Genomic DNA, 17,306 nt, shown 5'->3' with positions numbered 1-17,306 from the left:
GTTAATATAAGTTAAATCAATATGATTACAACTTTGTTTCGTCCTTTAAAGACTCATCAGTGCAGTTCAGATAAATAAGAAGAGTGCTCAAACTACATATAGTAGTGGGCCAGCTAAATGCAAAACAACACACACACACACACCCACACAAACACACCTACATACATACATAAATACACACATGCATACACCCATATATACATACATACATACATACATACATACAGAAGAATTTATCATTTCTCAACCAGACGGGATTCGAACCTGTAACATCTCGTGTTCATTGTCGGGGGGTGGGGGGAAACAACTTAAAGCAAATCTGACCTTTGATTAAAAAATTCGACCGGTCGATCATCAAAATGGTGTACGGTACAACTTTCGTCTACGTGTCACTTAAATATCTCAAATTAAAATTATCTTACGTATTTCTTAGAACCTCATACAATGAGATTTAATTGTTAAACCGTATTACTAGTAGGCCTATCCATAAACAAGATTATAATTATGTCGCTGTATCAATGCCTTATGAACGTCATCCCAATCATGACCTAATTGACAAATGGAATATACATTGAATCAATTACGTTGTTTGAAGTTAATGAGTGAGGTATACACCTACCTAAATAAACAGATTGGGTGAGTATAAAAGTAGGGCATAGCACGTTATACTTTATTATAGTTTTATGTTACAAAACACGCTGGATTAATAACCCAATATCCAATATTCATATATAATAATTATTTATTAAAAAATGAAACCCAAACAAATGTTGTAGAAGTCTATTTTGTAGCTTTTGTTTTACGTAAAATAACAAGGAATAAGAGTCGACAAAAAGTATCGATATTCACACATTATCAACGGTTCTCATTCTGTATTCTATTTAAGTGTTGCTGTGTTTTAATAAATAAGATGCACGCCTTCTAATCTGGAGGTCTTGGGTTCAATCATAGAATAAACATCAGGTATTCTCACAAACAAAATATTAACTTTTCAAGCGGAAGATTAGGCTTTAAGGGTCCCAAACTAATCAGATTCGTCGCGATGAGCATTGTCGTTGGATATAGATGTACGGTAAATAAACACACTTAGGTGCGGCTTAAAGTCTACACATTTTAAAAGTGCCTTGTGCCTGTGACCAGCTTAGGAAGTGAACCCGCAGACGACAAGTAGGTCGTACTCTCAAAGATCAAATTAAATCCGTGGCCATAATAATTAGGCCTAAGCAAAATTACCTGTATATCTCTCTTTATTATACCCTCAATTAGTTTGCCCACATTCTCCGATAGTGTTAGCGAATCATTATCCGTGTGTTTGTTTTTTTAGTACATCGTGATAACGGGAGAATGAGCAAAATTAGAGGATACTGCAACACAAATATAACAGGGTTATAGGTTGTTCAAGGCAAAACTGGACAATAAATTCATATCATTAAAACCAAATTACCAATATATCTGGGTTACCTGAATTGATAAGTTGACTGCTTGGGTATTGGTTATGTAGGTCTTATAACTGCAAAATTATACCCCAAGCACCCACTTAAAGAAATAAGGCTGAATAGGCCTACATTTCCTTTAGGTGGCGTCGCAGCAACACTTTTGAACTCTACTGTGGCTACAGCCAGCAGTTTATTATTCCACCCGTAAACAAAGGTGTTCAGTTTCTTTGAAATAATTGTTAAAATTAAAACAGTTTAGTAAATTAACAACGGGGTAGTAGTCGGTATATACATAGGCAATTCTAGACTACAATAGATACAGTGCAGTGTCTTTATAGTATTTTCTTCACAAATCATGAAACGGATGGTAACAATTCAATTATAATGATATCGACTTTTTTTTTGTAAGTTAGTTGGAACGTATAGACCCATGGATAACGATAGCATTAAACCTAAATTAGAGATAAAAAAGCAAAAATATTTTAGTATTGTCAAGTTTTGTCATTTACGGTATTGGGATGAACAATAAGCTCTATATATAAATATAATTACAATGGTTTAGTAATGACGCTATCAATTTGAGTGTTTAAAACGAGTCTTTAATTGATGAAAATCACAAATATCGTATTTGCAGCTGTGTATAAATTCATTCTACTTAATTTGAAAACAAAAATGGGAGCCGTGTTTGAGTTACGCCTATAGCAACATGCTTCAAGATAGAAACCATAATTCCAGTTTTCATAGGCCTAATATATTTATGATATATTTATCTGATGATTTAACATATTCAATATTAATTTACATGGTAAGTTATATTACCTGCGAAGTTTCCTGCATCGTAAGTCTGCTGTTGATATTTTCCTGTTTGGGTTCGATGAAGTTGCTTTGAAAACCTTCGGAGCGTCAAGATTGTAATATGGCTTCTCGTCAGTATTACTCAGAAACGGCGTAATAAAAAACCTTGCCGAAGATTTTTTTTCCCGTTTGTCCTCACCAGCCATAGCATACTGTTTTTCGATACCGTAAGTATACATAAGCGTTGTTTTGGTTTGCTCGCGCGATTTCAAAGCGCTAAATATCGGATCTATGATTTGGTTGGACATTTCGTTCGATGTCGCCTGCAAGTAAACAGACAATCAATTTTCCGTACGCGGAGGTCTACCTTTACATCCCTCGTACCCTCGATTTTAATTGGCTGCTCGGTAACAGATATCAGACGATTATTGTATGCTGTGTGTATTGTTCCTTGGTAAGGAGGTCCTATCAACATAAACCTCATAAGGAATTGATAAAAATCATTAGAGTGTTTACCCTGTTTCTTGGACACCTCGTAATAGGCAGGTCCGGCATCGAAGCAGGAAGTTAACAAATTCCCCTGCGTGTTAGATGATATAATGATAATTAATTGGACACCTCGTAATAGGCAGGTCCTGCATCGAAGCAGGAAGTTAACAAATTCCCCTGCGTGTTAGATGATATAATGATAATTAATTTTAGGGCTGCATAAGTTCGACCTCTCTGACAAAAAATGGCAAGCCCATGCTCTAAAAAAAAATTATCTGCTTTGATTCGTCCTTTCCGCTAATATTGTTGAAAAAGCGTGAAACCAAGGACTTTTAACTGTACCAGGCTTAAACTCTGAATTGGGGGGGGGGGATTGGGGCATGCGCGTATTCTTTGCTATTAAAAATATGTTTCAACTGGTCAGTGTTTAGTTTGATTAATGAAAATGATGATGATGATGATGATGAAGATGAGATCATAATGACGATGATAATTGTGATAAAGATAATGATGATGATGAAGATGATGTTAATGATGAAGAGATGATAATGATACATGAACAATGTAATGGATGAAAGTAATAAACGAATAGTGATAATTAATGCAGGCCACTAATAAACCTCAATGGAAGGTGCCGATAAGACAAGTTGACTGGTTGACTATAAACAACCACGTCAACCTTGTTAATTGCTTGCACTATAATCGTTTGCTAATATTTTTAATCACCAAAATTCATTAGACGACCAAGAACATTTACCGCAATACCACGGAATACATAGTAGGCTAATAAAGATGATGCTTACACAACATGTTAAACTACGATAATACTTCGACTACAGGCCCGTAGCAGCTTCAGCCAAGGGGTGGGGTTCAGGGCGTGGGGGTCAAGGGTCGAAGCCCCGGAAGCCGGAGCTTTTTTGCACTTTTAAAGGGTGTATATGGCAAATATTTAAATACTTCTGGCAGTTTAAAATGAAATACATTTTTGTAATTATCCAATGCAAAGAAGTAAGAGTTCTAGTATGCAGGGCCTCTAAAGTAATAATGATCACTTCTATTCAACACAGGATTTTAAAACTGTTGTTAACAACGCCCAGTAAAAACACTGAAATTTGAACATCAAATATAAATTTGAACATCAATATTTATTGTAAAAACAACAAAGTAGAGTTTTTGTTTTGTTTTGTTTTGCTAGAAATCAATCTTACAAATACTCTAATACTACTATACAATAAAAGCAATGTAATTGTTTAAGTCACATGGGTTTCCTTGTCAAAGAGGGGTTTGCTTCTCAAAGGGGGTTCGCTGAAAAAGGGATCGGACGAACCCTCAGGAACCCCTGGCTACGGACTTGGACTATATCGCTAAGATGGAATAAAACAAGCCGATGATGAACCGTTCCATCGATCATCGACTGTATGCAGATGACTCAAAGGTAGAAATAGCATGCGGCATAACAATTCAACATGTTGATGTATGTTCGGTAGACGACAAGACTCCAGACTTACTATGATTAATGTGTTTACCAACCCTTAATATTGATATCATATTGTATGAAATAATGTGGGAAGTCGTCTTTAGTCTAGGTATCATACAATAATACTATGCTAAGTACCGGAAAGCCATGAAGTGGTTTGGCACAAAGCATTCAGACTAACAAACGTTAGAACAGTTTTTTTTTTATTGAGAATATAATAACAGTGTTTAAATAGATACACTGTTACTATTGGCTTTTCCCAGCACTAGCTGGAAAAGCCATTATTTTTGTTCTTTTTTTTTGTTTTTGTTTTTTTTTGTTTCATACATACTTTTATTATCTATCTTATTCCGCGCGGTACTTTGGTCATTTTCAATGGTTAGCTCTTTTCCAAAATCTGTAGAAGCATAGACCATCAAGGATGTGCCTCCTAATATTTTGTGTCAATCTAAAGTGGGGTGTGGAAGTGAGGTCCAATTAAAGGGATCTTAGGACAAACGCTCTACACCAGATATTTCAAAAACTGGTCAACTGCTCTGAATACAACTTTTATAAAGTTGTATTCCTTGTAGGTTACAAGGAAGACATTATTATGTGCTGGTGATTCAGTTTAGGGTGTAAATTTGAGGTCATTTAAATTTCTGACGTCAAAGGCAAAAATCTAATCAATTGGTCAAAAGGAAACATTCTATAATAGTCTGTCATGGTCCAATGAAGAATTATTACATTTTGATGACGATCCCGGTGTAGGGTGTGGATATGAGGATGAAAACGTCCAGACTAGATAATGGTCTCAATGAAATTTTCGTGAATGCTTAACCAAGTTACAAGGAAGAAATAATCACACTTTGATGACGATCAGGTTTAGGGTGTAAATTCGAGGGTCATTTAAATTTCTAACGTCCCAGTCCTAAACACTGTATCTCTAAAACATATTCAATGGGTCAAGAGGATATATAGTAGTTTGTCATGGTCCAATGAAGAAATAATTAAATACTTGTGACGATCCGGCGTATGGTATGGATATGTATGAGAACCACTTAAAGAAAAATGTCCCAGACCAGATATTTAAAAAAACCAATCAACTTAACTGAATGGAACTTTCGGTAAGGTTTAACCAAGTCACAAGGAAGAAATTATAATGTGTTGGTGACGATCCAATTTAGGGTGTGATTTTGAGGGTCACTTAAATTGCTAACGTCCCAGTTATAAATGGACCTACATGATACTTTCCTGAAAAGTTTTTCATGGTCCAATAAAGAAATGATCTTTTTTTTTGTGACAACCCGGAGTAGGGTGTGGATATTAGGATTTGCCATTATAGCAATGAAGAAGAGCCCTATGCCCTGTTTTTCAAACAGACCTGGGCTAGTAAGTCTAATTATTATTAGTTGTATTGTTTTTACAGTGCAATATTATTAATATCGGATAGACACAAAAATTGGATCATTTCTTCATTGGACCATGAATACGGTAACTTTTCTGGAAAGTATCATGTAGGTCCATATCTGTCTCTTATACACATCTATAGACGACAAGACTCCAGACTTACTATGATTAATGTTACGTTTCTACTTTGTGTATCGTACTTATTTTATAGTAGAGGGTCATAGGCCTAGCCGAAGTTAAATTGTGGGCGGAAAGACGATATTTTCATGAGGGGGAAATGCTTGGATGTTTTTTTTTTCGTAATGTAGGGAGTGGACGATCAATAACTTCAATTTTTTTGACATGGCCTTTTAGTCAAGCCACAGGAATCTAAGTAATTGTGTAAACAATGCAACGTGTTCAAAACAGCTAAAAATCTGGAATGAATATCGACAGTAAAGTCAATATTTTTCTCTCAATTAAGCTGAAATATGGATTTATGTTCACTTCGTGAGATGGAGGCTTTGATGATCTATGTTGTTAGATATTTTCAGGCCGGTAAGTTTCGAGTCCCAGACGTTATCTGACGCACTGGGTTACATCACTTTGAAATAAGCATAATTATAACATAGATCACCAAGACATACGTAGAACATAGTATGGCCAGGTATATTATTTCCTCTTTGAGAAATCTATTAGGCCTACAATTAATTTTATTTTGCAATCAGAATAGAATGTTATACCATTTAATAATAAAAGCCACGCTTTTACATGGGTCATATATACGATGATTTAACATTATTTTCCGAGAAAAAAAATTATTAATGTACAGGCGGCTACTCACCCTAGTGTGCCTATAGATAGCGGTGTGTTGTGTGCCATGTGGAAACATATTGCTGCTCTTCTCTCGTTCGTTTGTGGCAATGGTTCTTCCTCTGTACTCTCTTTTGAAATATTCCCGATGTTTCCAGAACTCTGGCAATTTCTTTCCCGCCTGGAATAGAAGAACGGTAAATGGGGCTGATTTACATGCTATTCTAAGCGGGCCTAATCATAAAAGACAATCGTCGAAACCGTTAGGATGGGAAAAGGATTTAATTCATTCAAAGTAGGCCTAAATATACAACATTAAATAATCATTGTTTTCATTATTTAAAACTAAGCGCATATTAATTGCGTGTGTCTATTAGTCGATTAACGAACGTTTCGGTGATGAGCTTTTATGTATTAAAACTTACTTATCTTTGTGAAAATTCTAAAAGTGATCAAAACGATGAGGCATATTACAATACAATAGGTGCTTATGCAGGAACGATTTCCCCAACCGAATGTTCATAAACTTATCTAATGAGGTTATGGTGTTGTCTTTGTCAGGGCCGGTGGAATTGTGAGTCGATCATACAAAAATCTGCATAGACATTATATATTTTCCGCCAAAAAGTGACGCCTCCACCTTGGTTCTCAGCCGGCCATGTTTGAAAACCATATTGTATTGTATTATTAATAATGTAGTGTTCTGGATTGTACTGTAGAGAGAGCCAATTCGATTCCACCCACTAGTAGTATTTTAGTTAAACTCTGTCTCACGAGAAATTACGTGAATTTTAGAACTGAATGTAAAATGCAAACATAATGCTATAAGGAGCAGATCTATAAGAAACACTAGTTTAGAACAATCATAAGCTTATTGCATATTCTTGCTATCATGGAGATAGTATGTAGTACAGTAGTTTACTATCCATCTTATGAGGGCGTTGTTTTAAAACAATAAATTTCCTTTTCCTACACTTCGAATGTTATCACAATGCATGTTTATACAAACTAAACATCACATAACATGACAAATGACTACTAGTTCGATGTCATCAGTGCCTTACAAATCAAGAAGATGGCTGCCCCAATTATGATACAGCATATCAGATGTCCAAAAACTGCTTCTCAGCTGCATTTGAAAAATAACATCACTGGTTATACCGATGTTCTTGTGAGCTGTGAGACGCTGATGAAGATTTCTCTTCAATTTTTCATTAGTTTCATCTATGACTTTCTTTGTGTCGTATGGTGTGGCGCCTGCCTCATCGTCACTGTCACTATTATCCGGTCGGGTAGTCTCTGAAGTGAGCTGTTCTTGGCGGGACGATTCTGTTTGAGAGTGACCAATAGAAGAGTGGTACTGGGGAGTTCTAAGACATCCTATCCACCCTTTCTCTCCTCTGTTTGTTTTAACTGATCTGCCGAGTATCAATCTATCACTTGTCTGGAATAATGACTCAATGTATTGACTGTGGCCGGGGGAGGGGGAACGAGGCGGTAACTGTATAGACGCTTTAGCAGTCGCAGGTCTTACTCTCGTCGTCTGGTGGCTTGATTTGCTTGACGGTGGACCATTCTGCCTTGAGCTTGTCCTGATAACAGGTGCGGTGAGTGGTCTGACTATTCTATTCGATTTCTTGCCATGCTCCATGCTATCTGAAAATATACACATACTAAGTATTGATCACGTGCATGATGAACACAAAATAATTTGCTGTAACACTGATAATATAAAATTAAAATCGGCGCAATATACCCTGAAAACATCATCTGGAGTCAGCCAATAATTTAATTTATTTGTCTACAGCTGCCTAGCGATGTTCTAACCCCTACTTCTCATAATATTATTATGGTTTTTACTGTGATGTTAGGTATAGTCGCCTAAATCACACCACAGTGAGTTTAAAAGATATTTTAAAAATACAAATGGAGGCACCAACTGGCCCCTAAAGTCCTGGTGAAAAGCCTGTCCACTTTCAAGAAGTATATCATTGTTAATTCGGAAAGTTTTGAATGTATTTATGGCATGCGCCCTCATCCGTTGGACATCTTTCCTGATGTTTATCATAAGCAACAACCGCACATTAGTCTCTGCATAGAGAAATTTTCTCTATGGTCTCTGTAAGATTAAAACGGAGTTTCCCTCGCGAAAAAACATCAACAAAATCTGTAAAGACAAATTATCATGCTCATCATTTATGTGAACGGCTAAATGAATTAATAATATTGGTCTCATTATTAATTAGTATTATTAGTGATAATATTGCTGTGTAATGTGTATGTTATTAACACTGATCATTGACTAATTAGTGTATACCTGACTTTTCACTGCTTGTCTTTTTACCTAATCTCATTTATTTATAGTACAGTATTTAATTAAATTTAACAACTATATTTCTCCCTTTCATTTACTTACCGGTACATATTAAATTCTAAATGTCAGTTACGAGATAATGCCTATTTTAAATTGAAAGATAATTTCTTTTTATAAAACACAGGTGCTATAAGATCTTTTCAATGCGCAATAATAATAATAATAATAATAATAATAATAATAATAATAATAACAATAACAATAACAATAATAATAATAATAATAATAATAATAATAATAATAATAATAATAATAATAATGATAATAGTGTAGTTTTAAAAAGCTCACATATCCATTTAATGTAAGATGCTCAGGGCGCTTGATATGTGGACTAGGAACTCGATCAATGACTTTCTTCGTCCCTAAGGGTCCCTTCGTGTCTGTGCTACCCGGTAACCCGGTACCAGCAACTCTGTCGTCCACTACAGGGGCTGTACACCAGGGTATCCCCCCTACTCGTCTCGAAGGATGTACTGGGTTCTTTATAGTGCACACGAGCCATTGTATACATTGGGCCTACGGTTTTTAGTCATTATCCGAGAAGACTTGTTCTACCACCAGAACCATAGGCGAGCGTGCCGTTCGAACCAGCGCCGATATTATGGCTATAGCTTGCGGCGTCCCTGCTAACCGCTCGGCCATTATACTATGCACTCCCCAACGCATTCGGGAATGCGCCACGATTCGACAGACCAATCAGCGTCGTCAATAACTGGTCGGCGTTAACGCGTAGCAATTTAATGGAAATCAACCTTAATCAATTGACTTTTACATGTACTGTCCCCATTTTTAGCCCTAATGTGATGTAACTTCATCTTCAAGTATAAATAATTATGATTTAATGAAAGTCGATCACGTCTACACGATTTATTTACATAACGTAATTAGTGTTGATAAGACCTATGAAGTATATTATCATATACAAATTCGAGGATTGTAATTTAGTCCTATGCGATACGCTGGCTATATAATCAGGCAGAGGTGGTGAATAATCATTCCTTCCTGCAATAATCAACATGGGTAATCAACCCATAGAAGATGGGTAATGTATGGTTAAACTGTGGTCAATAAATTGTTATACTGACGGGAAATAATGTAAAATGCATAGAGGCATTACCAATGATAGCTGTGATTATAATAATGATATACTGATGATTTTGATAATGATACTGATGTGGATAATGATGACTGTGTTGCTAGAGTACCGATACTGATGCTCCACCAATTATGTTTGGAATGAAAGATTTCTATTAAGTGGGCCTAGATGCGTACGGTATAGTATGTCTTCATCTCCACCAGGCCATAACACACTTTTCTAACTTTATTATACTTGTTTTTATACCCCTTCAAAATTGAATTACATGCGGTAAGAATTTTGAAGGACAAAATTAATAATAGACTTCGATCGTCTTGATTTCATTTTATACAATAATCTTATGCATTGAAAACTTGGAATCGCCAGAAAAGTTGATTACAATGCCTATTATTAACTTGGTGATCTGATTAATAACACGCGTGTATACATAGGCCTAATAGATGAGCATCGGCGTCTTATACTATGTTCCGGATGATATACTTTAATCAAACGGCAAATACTATTTCTATAAGCCAAAAATAAACCTTGTTTTCTAGTACATTTAAAGAATATGGATAGTCTTGTCACTGTCTCTTATACACATCTAGATGTGTATAAGAGACAGGCTCCATGCTATCTGAAAATATACACATACTAAGTATTATTTTTAAACGTTAAAGAAGAGGGATGTTAAGACTATCCCTGACTTTTAAAGTAGTCGAGCTTGGCGAGCTCTTGTAGCAAAGAAAATGCAGAGAACATCCATTGCCATCCTAGACATTTTGGCTTAACACGCAGAGCGAAATCGAAAATAACAAATATTCCTTATAGGTTTTCGAAAAAGTTTATATTCTTATTGTTAATTAGCATTTGTATTTAAATACTGTTACTAGAATAGTTACCGTATACTATACAATTTCTGAAAAAATATAATAATTACTAAGGGCCTATTATTAAGTTATAAAAAAAATAAGTTAAATTCGTATAAAATAATCCAGGATTATTGAAAGCTTATTATTCATAGCCTCTTCCTATGCAAAGCTAAAATAATAAGCAGCCGAATGATCAAGAAGCGCTGTATCAAGCAATTACCTACTGTTAGTGTTAGGAGTAATTACACCATTAGCCTACTGTTTGTTCATAACATTGTTAATCAGCTACAGTTAAAACCCGCTTCAAGGTTTTCATATTCCCTTCCTTTATTCTCTGCTCGACGTGTAGAGATAATTATTAAATTTTATTAAAAATATGCCCTCGACAATCCTTAGCACTCTCGTTGAAAACTTGCCAGCAATTAGGCCTACAGGAGATAATGTAACACAACTAAAGGACATTGTAATTAATTTGATTAATGTCAAAACGCACAGCAGTGTACCTAAATAAGAAATTGATAGATGCATAATATTGATGACAGTCACGTGAAAAACAACATTCATAACTGTCAACAATGTGAATTGTTGGTATGAGCATTGTGTGGTTTATATACCGCACATACATAGATTCTAGGCATCAGATTGGTTAAGATTTGAGTAATAGAAAGTAGGCCTACTATCACCCAAATGATAGTACTTTTTATGTTTATTTATAAATATTGAACACAACAGACGGACGGACTTGTGTCAAAGGGTGAACCATGGGCCACAATGTTAAAATGACATACAGAAAGGAAAAACAAAGTTACATCATGCAAATAAAAAAAAAGTAGGTTCTTATTTTTCAATTTTAGGATAAAAAAATATTACTGTAAACGCATAAAAACATTTCCTATGTCATGCATGGGTCTGGTTGAATTAGTTGGTAACCAATTAAAGGATTTTTCGTTGTAACAAATTTGTAAATGAGTAAAAAGTGAATTTATTTATTCACTTATTTTATTTATTTATATATGTTTCAGCCATGTCAAACATAAATACAAAACAATCAAATAAAAGGAAAGGAAAAACCAAACACGTGCAGAACACCTATACGAAGATGGTAAACCCTAACAAAAAAACATTAAGAAGTCCTATCATACAAAACTTATATTGACAAAGCACAGGAAAAAAGTTACGTTCTACAATTAGTACATCATCAATAGTGTCCAACTAAAAATACTATCGATATTAAAATTAGTTTAAAAGTGTATATTTAAAAAAATAGAAAATTGAGCTTTAATAGCCTGTCCAGAAATATTACAATTACGAATTTCACCAGGTAAGGTATTCCAAAAGACGAGTAGCACGTGGGATATAAGCGGCTGATATAGAAATGCGGGGAAATAGAGATAAACTAAGAGTAATACGTTGAGGATGATGAATAGTAAACACATGATCACAATTCATTTTACTTGACTACAATTATTTTGCTCTTTTTCTCATTTGAAATTGATAACTTTTAAAACAGTACTTTAAATTAGCAATTCAATGCATAGAGCCTAATATGTAGCTGTATGGTCAGCTATTGTACCGATAGTCTTCGAGGATTTTCTTTCCCAGCTCAATCAAATATGCCAACACCACAAATAAAATTGATATTGAATATTGAACCACACAAAACGCCATTTTAACAAGCAATACACTGATACTCTTGAGAAGGTTCGTTATATTTATGTTCTAATTAACGGTTTACCAGAAGTGCGTATTCAAACTCTTGTACCAGAGGTGTGGCCACAGGGTCTTATAATTTTCGCTACTAAAACAGATAAATCGTGAATAAACATCTAGATTAATGAACCACTTTTAAAGTTCAATAAGTGTGAATCATTCAATCAATTTCACATGACATAAAAAAATTGATAAAATAATTTTCAAAAATAGGGATCAGAATAATAATAATAATAATAATAATAATAATAATAATAATAATAATAATAATAATAATAATAATAATAATAATAATAATAATAATGGTCGACTTTTAGAGCGCATAATTATGGAGACCTCTATGCGCTAAACATAAACATGAACAAAAAACGGACCAAAATAGTAATACTTAATCCGTAAAGACAAGCGCTAATCCTACTCAAAGCATGGTTGGCCGTTGACTCCTAAGAGCTCATTTCTTCAGTTATTTTTATACATGTTACAATACATTAAAATGGCATATTATATATTATATATGCCTATATATAATATGAACTTAAACAGACTTAAATAGCTGAAAATACATGATTAAACAAATACCGTATTTTACTATAGTCTCGGTTAAAAAGCTTATGAATACTACCAGCATGCAGACACACCACCTCCATTCGAAAGGGTCTATAATACTTGGGCCGTAATTTCGGTATATTTAAGTTAACGTTCAAGTTAAGTCAATGATGACACTAATTTTATTACAATGCTGCTTTCACTGACACTGTGAACTTTATGTAGATTGATCTATTCAAAATAGATAAGCGAACGAGGAATACTTGACTCGATTTCCCTACCTGCTACGGTATTCTTCAGTAAAAGATCTGTAAAACGACTCAATAAATCTTATAAAACCTTGTTTTCATTCTCCATCATAACCGGGTGCTGATACTTTAACTTGAACCATGGGGTAAATTCCAATACTTTTACGGTTAGGCCTAAAATAAATACACTGCGATGTCCTCTAATGGTGGTCTGCATTGTGTGATCTTTAGACTATGACAGCGCTAAACATTGCAAGTATTTATGTTATCGATTCCTACTTTCAACAATTGCGCAAAGTGATAAGTAAAACTTCAAGTCAACACAAACCGTGGTGTGTTAAATGTTAATGTATCGATTTTCCGCAGACATTAGAAACACTATTTAACCACCTATTACCATAATAATAGCATGTGTATATATAGGCAATACTAGGCCTATTCGTATATAGGCCAAAGTGAAATTGTATGTATCAATGTAGTATCATGAATAAAGCAAACAATGTAAATGTTTAAACGAACGAGGAATACTTGACATATATACATATATATACATACATACATACGTGCAACACACATATGACTATTTTATATACATATATATATACACATATATATATACATATATGTACATTTGATAATTTATATTATATTTATTCAGCAGTGTTAACGGCTAACTTCCTTCAATAATCTAGATGTGTATAAGAGACAGTATATAGCTTGGTGGTTAACATGCTTGCCTTCCAATCCCAGGGTCCTGGGTTCAACGAACAACTCCACTCCACTCCACTCCCTAAGCCTCATAATGAGACATGTGTATCTAGTTTATATGTTTGTCTTGTGAAAGGATTGCCACTTAGTAAAGACACTTAGTATTGGCATATTCTCGGCGCTGGGCCTAAAAATTAAAATAAAATAAGATAAATAAATGTAAAAATAACATTATTAGATGTAATTCTTTTTAAGGACCGGTTTCTGACGTGCATATGGTTTCAACAAATACAAAATGTCTGCCAAAGTACTCAACAATCTTACACTAGACCTCAACACATAAACTATACAACCTCATGGTGTAGAAACCCCATAAATCCCCATATCAAACAGTACACCTTAAAACCGAAGTTCATATTTACGTAGCCCACACCATGTACTGCACAAGCTACGGCTCCTCGGACAAATTATGATACCTATAAAATGAATAACTAATGACTAAAACACCTAGGGTGTCATGGACTCCCTTCTACCAGTAGGCTCTTCATGATAAATATGCCTAATAAGTTACCTTAATCGAATGTTGCCCTTGGTCCTATTGTGTGTATTGTTCTTTCCTTTGTCCATCGAGTAACACAACATTCATTCAGTGTGTGCCGTATTGATTAGAAACGTCTATTTTTATGATTTTATTTCGTTCTTGTAGGCCTACACATTATCTTAACATAGTTCCGGGATAGTATGTGTTCATTATTATTACGTACTTACATCGTCAAAGCTGCGCATAGCGTTTTGTAACTAAATTGCAGAATAATAGGCCTAATAATTTTAGGCTTATAATTATAAATAGATTATTGTATTAACTTGTATTACAAATAATTATTATTAGGTTCTCGTTTTATAATCTTGAATTATGGTCGGTCTTATGACCACAAATATTAAAAATGAGAAATTGCATTGGTTGTCATCCTCGGCAACGGTATAAATGTTGCTGGTCTATCAGCCCCCCAGAGGTGAATCTTACATAATTTGGAGTAGAGCTGGATCCGAGAGGTCGTAATACCAATTACATCGCGTTAATTAACATCAGGATCTACATAGTCCTCCTAAGACTGGTTTTACACAGCATCACTACCGTATTTTATTCTGTAATGTGGGAGTCGGTTTTGTTACCTTACCTTAGATTAAGTCTATTATTGAGGTCAAAGCTTCATAAGGCCCGTAAAAAAAAATTATTAGTTTATCACCCCCTCCCTCATCCACTTTTGGAAAAATTCTGTTTTTTTTTTTTTTCAATCAACATATATTTTTATTTCAAAAGGTAATTTTTCCATCTTTTTTCACTTGAAACATCGGGATTTCTTACAAATATGTTTACTGGTACAACAAAACCATCTTTTTTAATATAAATTTGATTCCATGTTTTATGACTTTTTATAAATTTATCCTTAACCATTGATTTACTTGCGAACATCGGTAAAATGGGGGTAAGGTTAGCAAAAAAAAATGAATAAATAAATAAAAATAAAAAAAAATCTCCCTCCCTCATTAGTTTTATTATTTGATAGGGTGATAAACTAATAATTTTTTTATGGGGCCTAACTTAAGCTTTTATATTTTACGTGTGACAAGTTTGGAGTTTTGTGTATTTTTAAAATTGTGTAGCTCTAATGGAATTGTTGTAATTGTATAAATTGTAAAATTTGAACTGCGCATGGTTATTTCGAACGTCAAAGCATATTATCAATCACACAGCTTATAGTTATACCGTACCTCATGGCCTACTGTCGCCTGTATTTGATAGATCGTTATTACTTAACAGCTGATTTATTCGGGATATATTAGCCTAATAATGCAATCACTCTTCAGTAACTTTTAATGGGAACATACGTTTTTCTCAAATAGTTATTATCACTTATAATGAATAAACTCTAAAATACTGATCAGATTTTTATAGGCACTGTGCTGCAGGGTTTGTTTGTTTTGAATTACCTTTCGACAAATTCACGTTTGAAAAACAATAATGCTTTAAGACGCTCTTGGCGATTTTCATTTGATAATTAACAGATAAACAACTGTGTAGGGCCTACTTAATGTGAAAGAAACACCAAATTTTATGTATACTTTTTATACGAGTATAATCTCCTTTTATTTATTTATTTTTTTCAGAAATCTCCTTTTATGGACAATAAAGAAATCTTGGATCTTGAATATTATAATCGTGTATATAGCTAATTCAATACCATACCAATTTCATTGAAATCGTTCATATCCTACCAGACAAGGCAGAGTGTCAACCGGTCCTGTGAGAAATGAGTTCAAAAGTAAAGACCACCTAAACAAGGTATCGATGCGTTCAGCAAACGGAAAAAAAGAAAATTAAAAAAGGGGGGGGGGGGGGGGTGGTGGAAATAAAAAATAATCTGAACCAGTATCCCTTGCGTCTTCTTAAGCATCATGTAATGCTTTGTCATCGTATGATTGTCTTCTTCTTACGTTTAAGAGCAAACTTCATTGTTTAAGGCTACTACTTCACTGGCTCTAGCTTTTACACTTCTTAATAATAATAATAATTATAATATTAATACTATTTACTATCCATATTATTCTTCAAAACTTAGTACAATAACACTATAACGAAAACGATTATCTTAAAGTAAATTTTTGCGTGCGTACATTTGCTCTGATTAAACATCATGTGTTTCGAAGAATGATTCGATTTCATTATACTAGCCCGGTATTCAATTTTCTCTGAATTCTTAATTCATTTAAAAAGAATATTCAACTTTGCAAGATAAATATCTGCTGCATCACTTTGATTAGGTTGCTTTCTGCACAGGTGCGCGCTCACAGGTTACCCCAGTTACTTTTCATTATACTAAGTGCTGATGATATCCACTTTCGCTAAAATAGAATACCACTGAAACTAAAATTCATATGCTGTATATTGTCTGTCTCAACGAATGAAAGTTCTTACAGCCTGCTATACATCTATTCATCTTAAAGAAACATTGGCTAATGTTTTATTTGATTTTAATATAAACTGAAGTAAGCCGTAGTGTTGTTACTCCCAAATTGCATGCTAGGACACAGTGCGCATCCAACGAAATCTACGAACCCATGCTTCGCACAAAGGGATTACGTGCGCGTGGCAGTGCAGAATCTAGCCCAATGTAATTTATGAACTATGGCATTATTGGGATGATATTAGTCATTAGATGACTAATAGGCCTATGCATTAATTCATTTTATAGTCTGAACTGCGCATGCCCATATCAAGGTCAATCGATATAAACAAACATACACCACACATATACAAACTAGGTTTATGTCCAATGACCTTGGATAGCGACATGCGTAGTTCAGACTAAGAAATGGTTTATTATCGCAGAATG

General features: G+C 34.4%; 1 protein-coding gene across 3 annotated transcripts in view; it reads right to left on the bottom strand.

Moving 5' to 3' along the window:
- Positions 1-14,610, bottom strand: part of LOC117122470 — a 21,485-nt gene extending 6,875 nt beyond the window's left edge. Inside the window, exons 1-3 of one of the 3 annotated variants that reach the window (XM_033268055.1) lie at positions 14,483-14,610; positions 7,443-8,034; positions 6,410-6,559 (exon numbers count right to left, since the gene is read on the bottom strand). In XM_033268055.1, coding sequence (XP_033123946.1) covers positions 6,410-6,559; positions 7,443-8,029 — 737 coding nt within the window. In that variant the 5' untranslated portion in view covers positions 8,030-8,034; positions 14,483-14,610. Of the gene's footprint in view, positions 1-6,409; positions 6,560-7,442; positions 8,035-13,236; positions 13,478-14,482 lie in introns of those variants that run through there. The other 2 variants (XM_033268056.1, XM_033268054.1) reach the window with 2 other exon arrangements.
- Between the last annotated feature and the right edge of the window lie 2,696 nt (positions 14,611-17,306).

The sequence above is a fragment of the Anneissia japonica genome, unplaced genomic scaffold (genome assembly GCF_011630105.1).
Source record: "Anneissia japonica isolate Jap-2015-1 unplaced genomic scaffold, ASM1163010v1 scaffold275_len1219475_cov178, whole genome shotgun sequence".
Classification (NCBI taxonomy): domain Eukaryota; kingdom Metazoa; phylum Echinodermata; class Crinoidea; order Comatulida; family Comatulidae; genus Anneissia; species Anneissia japonica.
This window is presented reverse-complemented; position numbering and strand designations above follow the sequence as displayed.